General features: G+C 35.5%; 1 protein-coding gene across 1 annotated transcript; it reads left to right on the forward strand.

Annotated features, from left to right (window-relative positions):
- The first annotated feature begins 1,078 nt into the window (after window positions 1–1,078).
- LOC149682724 (uncharacterized) lies at window positions 1,079–5,098 on the forward strand. Its single transcript, XM_089834331.1, has 2 exons — window positions 1,079–1,810; window positions 4,703–5,098. The coding sequence occupies exons 1-2, from the start codon at window positions 1,145–1,147 to the stop codon at window positions 4,715–4,717; spliced, it is 681 nt and encodes a 226-aa protein (XP_089690457.1). The 5' UTR covers window positions 1,079–1,144; the 3' UTR covers window positions 4,718–5,098.
- The last annotated feature ends 4,012 nt before the right edge of the window (window positions 5,099–9,110 follow it).

Consider the following 9,110-nt stretch of genomic DNA (forward strand, 5'->3'; position numbering starts at 1 on the left):
GACGCATAATGTTAGCTAATCGACTTGTTTTGAGAATTTCATTCCGTTGATAAACCTTTGCATAACGAATACTAGCTCAGTTGGCACTGTCTCTTCTTTAAAAGTTTCGAAATTTGCCCTCTTAAGGAGTTAATTATGTTATATTTAAATGCCTAGTTGCTGTCGGGTTGATTAAAAATATTTTATTACCTATTACGTTCAGGCAAGGTCTTGGGTGGGTGGTCGAAGCATTTGTTATCATTGGAATTTATTTTGTGATTCATTGCTTTACGTAGGCCTACTTCTCTTCTACACAATCATAGTGTAATTCATGACCGTGAGAAACTATCTGGTCATAGGTTAGCTTAAGGTAGAGTTGAAAGTAACATTTTGAAAAGTGTACAATGTGAAGATATCAAAGGATATTTTGACAATTGAGAATCTCTAGAAACGCTTTACGCACCCTGTTTTTTAATAGTTTACCTATTTTATACCAAAATTCTATTTATAGGCCACTCTTTTGTTGACAATTTTTTTGACATAAAAAAATCCATCGTTATTTTGTTATAAAATAGGTAAACTATTAACAGGCATGGGTCCGAAATGCATTGTGTGAAAACATCTGGTGACTGATAGGATCAGGTAATAAATCAGGCTATTGTTAAACGATTGAGGAATATGGGCGTGTCTATTAAGAAATTTCGTTAGCTCAAGGTAGCATTTTTTTGAAAAATGTACAATGGTTTTTATGACCTATTAGAGAAATTAGGAACAAAAGATACTTTTAACAGACTTTAAGATATCTAAGGATATTGTCACAATCGAGAATCTCTAGAAACTTTTTACACACCATGTTTTTCATTTATTACCCCAATAAAATTGTCCCTTATTTGCGGTGTTTATAACAAAATTCTATTTATAGGCCACTCTTTTGTTGACAATTTATTTGACATAAAGCAAATCCAACTTTCTTTTGATCTAAACTATTAACAGGCGTGTGTCAGAAATGCATTGTGAGAAAACATTTGGTGACTGAGGAGGCAATAAATCAGGCTATTGTTAAATTATTGAGGAATGTGGGCGTGTCTATTAAGAAATTTAGTATAAAAGCGGCTTAGGAAATGATCAAAATACACAGTCGATCTTCAAACATCGAAAGATAAACATGGATCCTGAAACTCTCCGTACAACTTTGAACGAACTGACTATAAATAGACCTTGGCCGTTACGGTCAATATACGAGTTTTATTTCTTCCTGTGCGCCTATCTGCGAATAGATCCGTTGTACGGACCTCAGACTCTACCGCCAATCGTAGTACAAGGTGGCTTAAATGCTATTCGAGCTTGCCTCGACTTACTCGATTATATGAAAACAGTTGCACGAGTACCAGAGGACTGTAATACCCTAGAAGAATTGGAAAACCTAAGGAATCTAATTCCTAGTCCCTTAAGAACGGAATACGTAGATCGCCTAGCGAAACGATTTGAAGAAATTGAGCGTGGTATACGGGAAGAGGATGCTCAAATCGTCGACTTCAACAACTCACAATATGACAAAGAGATAGCCGCATTTTTAGACGGAAAAGATCAAGGACAACCCGCAGAGAAGACACTATTGAACGAAACCTTACCGAGGGAGCACGGATCTGAAGAGACTATTTTTGACGGTGAAATTGGTGTACAATGGGGAGGAGGAGAAACGGACCCGTCCACACCTATTGAAAACGTACCTTCTTGCGAGATACTAGGTCAAAGTGAGAGATTTTACGAACATTTTAACATGTATGGTCGAGAGGTAGTTCTTAGAGTTACTGAGGATCCCGTCGCTAGTGTATGTACCGTAACGAAATGCGTCCTTAGTAAGTACAGGCCTACAGATTACATCCAAATTACTTTAAAGAGTGCCGGAAATATTTGCAGATCCGAACTAGAATTATCCTTTAGAAGAGCAGATCAAGTCGACCCTAATATTCTTTTTGACCAGCTTAGTGTTATGCTTTATGATGACGAAATGGAATCATTTTTCCTAGGTCCTGTTAAAATTATATTTAGCATTGTACGAATGCCTGAGGGCCAAGGGCGTTCTGTAGCCCGAGGGATTAAACCTTTTAATCTATTCTGTAAAGATAGGCGAGGTATTGTACGTATAGTCAATTCAGATAACCTGTGTTTAGCCAGATGCATTTGCGTTGCTATATCGCATCGAGCTTACGCCGACGATACATCGGGTGACACGACGCTAAAAACGCGATATGCAACTATATCTAAAATAGATCCAAAGGGCACACTACAAAGAAATGAGGCTTTAGAACTATGTCTTAAGGCAGGAGTAAGGGTTAGTGAGTGTGGGACGGCTGAGTCTTTTCAAAAGTTCAAAATTTATTTAAATCAATATTCGATTTTCGTGTACAAATTCGAAAATAGCATCCCTGTTTTGATTTTAGGCGAAAACGATCCCTATGATACTAGGCCTCGCCTCTTTTTATTGAATGAAAATAACCATTATAACGTTATTACAAATTTAAAACCCCTCTTCAACCACGACCGATTCTGTGAAAAAATGTCTCGTACCCTATTGGCGAATACAATCGCATAAATGTAATGACTTTTGTTTTAGTTGCATGAGACCCACTATATGCCAAGGTCCCAAGATAGCTTGTGGGTTTTGTTTACGAAAATTCTTAGGCGATGACTGCTATCAAAGCCACTTAGCATCTTCCAGCAGTAAAAAACCGCTATGTGAACGTCTTTTTCACTGTAAAGACTGTTTAAATATTATTGATTTTTCTCGAAGAACCGAAATGCATAAGTGTGATGAGATTTATTGTCAGGTCTGTAAGAAATATCAGCCGAGCAAACACGTGTGTTATATCCAGGTTATCACAGACAAACCGCTGAAAGTTCCCTCCGTTAAGAAACTTAGACCTAATCAGCCTAACCTCATGTACATTTTCTTTGACGTAGAATGTATACAAACTAAGGTGTGTCAGGAAAAGTCGGGTGCTTACGAACACCAGGCTATCCTGTTAGTCAGTATAACCGTCAGTGAGCATTGTATAGATGAAACGTCCCTAAATTTTAACTGTATTATGTGTAGTCAGTTTGGTAAGCGTAAACAACAATTTTCAGGCGGAAATCCAATAGCTTTATTTTTAGATTATTTAATGAAATTGCATGCCGTTAGGAACGTCGTCATACTGTCACATTTTGGTAGTAATTATGATAATCGGTTACTAATTCGAGAAATCATTAATAGAGATGAAAAATTCGTTCCGTCTTTGAAAATTAACGGAACTCGAATTTTAGAAATGAAATTGTTTAATTTGCTATTTCTGGATTCTTATAATTTCATTCCTGTAGCTTTAGCAAAGTTTCCCGCTACTTTTGGTATACCCGACGCAGCCAAAGGGTATTTTCCACATTTTTTATTCAATGTAATAGAGCATAATTTTGATGTAAATAGACAGAATGAAACCAACTATGTTATAGAAACTAATCTGCCCCCTATCGAAGCTTATGGTTGTCAATATTTTACAAGGAAAAATTTAGATGCCTTCTTAAAATGGCATAGCTCTGAAGATAGTAAAGGTAAAGGTTTCGACTTTGTGAAGGAACTCAATTATTATTGTGAGAACGACACAATTTTACTATTCCTAGGATGTATAACGTTTCGTACACTACTGCTAAAAGCAACAGACGTTGATCCATTTAATTGCGGCGCAAATACACTTCCTGGCGTGTGCTCTCACGTGTTTCGCCGAAATTATCTTAAACCCGATACTATAGGTATCATACCGGCAAATTATTGTAGACTTAGTGAAAATCAGTCAATAGGGGCTATAGAGTGGCTTGAGTGGACCGCGCACAAACGAAATATATCTATCGAATCCTCCTTTAGAGGGAAAGAAACCAGAATCCAAAAACTTAGAGTAGACGGATTTTGTGAAATCAACAAGGAAATATTCGAGTATTGGGGGTGTTTCTATCATGGGTGTAAAATACACTTTGCCTTAAACAGAAACAAGCCTTTGCATGGAGACCCTGCGCAAACTTTGAATTCTAGATATATTAGTAGCATGAACGTGTTGACCAAGCTAGAATCACTCAACTATAAAGTAAATGTCAAATGGGAGTGTGAATGGCAGAAGGAAAAAGTAAATAAACCAGAAATAATAGAGTTTTTAAAATATAATGATATTAAGCCTAAAATAGTAAAAAGATTAGACCCCCGTGATGCATTCTTCGGTGGAAGATGTTGCGCAACAAAACTATATCATAAAACAACAGGATCAGAGCGAATTCATTACGTTGATTTCACAAGTTTATACCCTTTCATTAACAAAACCTCCAAGATACCTATAGGACATCCTGAAATCATATTAGACAACTTTCCAGACATATTTTCGTTCGATGGTCTTCTAAAATGCGACGTATTACCGGCCCAAAACCTAGTTCATCCCGTTCTGCCCGCTCGTATTAATGGAAAATTAACATTTCCATTATGCTACACCTGTTGTAAAACCCCGTTTCAAGGTGATTGTGAACATACTCCTGAAAAAAAGAGAATTGAGAGGTACATGGGTAGTCGACGAGTTACGTCATGCAGTAGAGAATGGTTACACAATCACACGAATGTACGAGGCTTGGTCATACAAAGTGACTCAATACGACCCCAAAACAAAACAGGGAGGACTGTTTAAAGATTATGTTTATACCTTTTTAGAGTATAAAACCCTAGCTAGCGGCTTTCCAGCAGATTGCCAGACTCAAGAAGATAAGGAGAACTATGTCAAAAGTTTCAAAGACGAAGAGGGTGTAGAACTGGATAGCACTAAAGTAGAGAAAAATGAAGGTCTCAGATGTCTTAGCAAACTTATGCTCAACTCTTTTTGGGGCAAATTTGGCCAGAAAACAAGGCACACCTCTACCGAAATAATCAAAGATGTCAACAAATTGTATGGATTAATATTAAATCCCGACTTGGAGGTTAAAAGTTTACTAACAATCAACGAAAACACCATACTAGTAAAGTACGAACACATTCTAGAAAACGAGATTGTGCACAAACACACAAACGTAGTTATCGCTTGTTACACAACAGCTATGGCGCGATTACATTTACTAATAGCGATTTCCACTGACTGCACTAGAGCACTCTAAGTGCACTCTCGGCGCGTTTTCGTCCGCCACTGGGAACACGAGTGCAACACTCGCCCAGAATCGCGTTTTCCACTGACCCCAAAAACTGCCCGAGAATTGCTCTTTCGTGCTCTGAAAAATTCGACGGAGCGACGGTGCTCGAGTATGACGTAATAAAATTAAAATGGCGGACCATGGGGTATCTCATAGAAGACAGGCTCTCGCTTATGCTTATTTATTTCTGGAATCATCTTCTTAAAGTTCTGAAGATGAAGAATACGAGGTTTTATCATTACTTTAAAGATATTACGCCTCTTGCTAAAACCAATAATTATATCAGAGACGTTGTCGATCATTATTCAAAATAGATTTTTTGAAAATTAATTGAAATGTTAATTCTATTAATTGGTTTCGGCCCATTTGCGTCAAGATATACACACTTTATTGCAATTTCGTCTCCGGCGCCAATTTTGATTATTCAGAGCGCGCTCTGACCTCTCGATCGTGTTCCACTGACGAAACTATTCTCTCCAAAACTCGCTGAGGGCAGTTACGTCATCCTGACACTGAGAGCACTCTTTGGAGCAGTCAGTGGAAATCGCTATAAAACATCTTGAAAAGGTCGGTGACCTTTGTTTTTATTATGACACGGATAGTTTAGTGTACCTTTCGCTAGACGGCGCTCATTTGCTACCCACAGGCGATTATTTAGGGGAGCTCAAAAATGAATTAGAATCCTATGGACCAGATGCCTATATTTGTGAATGGGGGAGTGCTGGACCAAAGAACTATTCTATGGACATTCTCGACCCTAAAACAGGCACTAAAACTTCCATTATCAAAGTTAAAGGATTTTATTTAAATGCCTCTACTGAAAAATATATAAATTTTGAAACAATGAAGAACCTACTAGGCGTAAACAATGAAGGTGAACCTATACAGAACTCGGTTCAAGTCCCTATTGGCCCTCAAATCAGACGTCTACAAGATCACACTCTGATCACGATCAACCAGACCAAAACATATCAGGTCGTATAAAGTTAGAATGATATCTGACTATAAAACTACCCCATACGGTTATATTAACTAGAATCCTTGACATTTTCCACATAAGTTACTCGTATTTATTTTAGATACCCAGTATCAGTATTTTAATTAGTATCTCAAGCATTATTTATAGTAATATTAACGTATTTCAACTAGCAACATGAAACAATATTTTAACGAATACGGAGCTTTTTTTGGTAATATTTTTTGCATTTAGTGAGCTTTTTTAAATTAGTATATATTAACACTTTAGTTTAAAAACTAGTATTGAATTTGTATAAGTGTAATTTTTGTTTTTTGATGATAATTATAGTAAGGTTTTTAGCGTGTATAACGCGTCAGAAAAAATATATTTTTTCGTCAATCCTGTGAACATTTTAGTTTAATAATTAGCCTAATATTTGTTCTAAAATCGTATAATAACCATTGTAGACTTTAAATCATATTAAAAAGTAGTATTGCTATATTTTCTATGAAGGTACTTAATAATCTCGCATGCAGTAATATTGCTATACTTTCGATGATGGCATATGCTTATGCAACTATATGTGATTCATCATGCTGTACTACCATTTTTTTTGAAGTAGTATTAATTTTGCATTTTAGTGAATTTGTTTGATATCAAAACCATTGTAATTCGTATTTTCTAATGATGTTTTTTAGCAATGATTACGTGTATAAATATTTTAGCGCGTAGGAAAATATATATTTTTCAGTCAATCCTATGAGGATTTTTAATTTAATAACTAGTATTGTGCTTATTTACCATGTATTCTATGTAATCCTTATGTTCTGAGATTTTTAGTAATATTTCGCATTTTAACTCCAGTAATTGTACTTATTGTCCAAATTCGTATTAAAACTAATGTAATCCTTATGTTCTGAGTTTTTTAGCAGTACTGCTTCATTTTAACTTCTAATCAACTACCAAACGGTGCAAAAACTGCCGTAATTTCCCTTTATGATACTAAAGTGTACTATTGTTTTAACATAGTAACTTGATAACCAATACACAAAACAGGAGAACACTTAGATCCGCGTGTACTTTGTACCCTTTTTCAATGTAAACCATATCTCATTTAAAACCGGTTCTTTAGTATAACATAAGCCTACATGGAGAGATCTCAAAATCGTACAAAGAACAACACTACTAGAAGGGCGGGTGTAGAAAGGGCCTACTGAACATATATAAATCATGCCCTAAATGAACGTAATATCCTAAAGATACACCTAATAATAACAATACAAAACATGAGTACACCTAGACCTTCGTCGTAGCTTAATTGGTATCTTTTGCAATGCAAACCCTATATCACTTAAATCTATAGTTCTTTAATATAACATAATCATACATGGAGATACCTTAATAATAATAACTTTACGGGAGGGGTGCGTTTAGAAAGGGTCTACTGAACCTATAGAATTACCAATAAATCATACCCTAAATGTACACAATATCCTAAAGATACACCCAGATAATAACAATACAAAACATGAGTACACCTAGAACATCACCATAGTTTAGTTTGTACCTTTTGCAATGTAAACCATATCTCAATTAAAACTAGTTCTTTAATATAAGAATAACATAAGCATACATACAAACAATGAATAACATTACCGGCAGGGTTGGTATAGAAAGGGTCTACAGAACCTATAGAATTACCAATAAATCATCCCCTAAATGTACACAATATCCTAAAGATACACCAAATTAATAACACTATGGACACTGAATGCCTTCAACACCAATAAATTACGTGACGTCATACCAATACACGATAAAAAAAACCCTATAAATTCAAATTTCCCGCCAACAACATCACGTGACGTCATCAATTCCCCCTTGCAACCCCCCCAGGCACGACTAGAGAGAAGAACGAAAAGGGGGGAGAAATGACCCCCTCCTCCTCACAGTACCACCATATAGCTGACGCCTGTATACCGAACTTAGTTCGGTATACTGGCGTCTATACTCTCTAACAACAAACTTTCAATGAAATGTGCCCGTGCTGGCGCGTAGTTTAGAAATAACTTTTTTTCTAAATCTATACAAAAAGGTCAACTAAACTTAATTGAGTCACCAACCGCCTTTTATATGAAATAAGTTACCACCCGCCTATCTATGGTGAATTAATTTACCACTCCCCTGCTAAATGATTTAAAATTTTAATCTTTCCCATAAAATAATGAGAGGCACTTGGAGTGAGCCAATATGCTCACGAACATCTTACTGGAACATCGAATTAATGAAGTTTGACAAGCATATTATTATTTTTATAATAGATTAATACAAATTAAGGCTGAAGGAACAGATATTATATAAAAAAGTCTTGGTTTGCCCAAGCCTTAAAAACAAAACGATAAGGGTTTTTCCAGTTGTCTGAAGCGCGGATATTTTTTTTCCTATTGAATTTTAAAGACAATCCGTTTTTTACTACTCTTTAGAATTTAATTCAATCACCTGATTTTACTGCTAATGGATTAGTTTCCTATAAATTAATTGAAATGAAAAATTACTTATCTCAGATTTTTCAACAACAATTCCATTTTCCTGAAACATTTTATCATGCATTTATTATTTTGAGGGATATCGTGTAAATTTAATCAAATTAGCTGTTTCTATTTTAATTTCCGAGAATTTTCCTTTCAAAAGGTTTTAAACACATCAAGTTTTCATAATGTTGTCAACTAAATAGCAACTAAACCAATACTTCTAAAATTTTCCCCACAAGTACTGATATGCACAGTTCAATAATTGTGATTGTGCTTAAAGAAGAAACGAACACCTTTATCAAATATAAGAAAGGTGATAACAGCCCCCTTTTGTATTCGAAAAGACCGCATATAATACATTATTAATGAGAGTATTATTTGAAAGTTAAAGTACGTTCTCCATTGAAAAGAAAAGATTTCATGATAAAATGTTTCAGGAAAATGGAATT

Source organism: Phalangium opilio, unplaced genomic scaffold, assembly GCF_054372755.1.
Source record: "Phalangium opilio isolate 3A_F unplaced genomic scaffold, DU_Popi_V2 ptg000038l_1, whole genome shotgun sequence".
Lineage (NCBI taxonomy): Eukaryota > Metazoa > Arthropoda > Arachnida > Opiliones > Phalangiidae > Phalangium > Phalangium opilio.

What these genes read in the sequence shown, in the direction of transcription:
- LOC149682724 (XM_089834331.1), top strand. Translation starts at nt 1,145, where the DNA reads ATGGATCCTGAAACTCTCCGTACAACTTTGAACGAACTGACTATAAAT.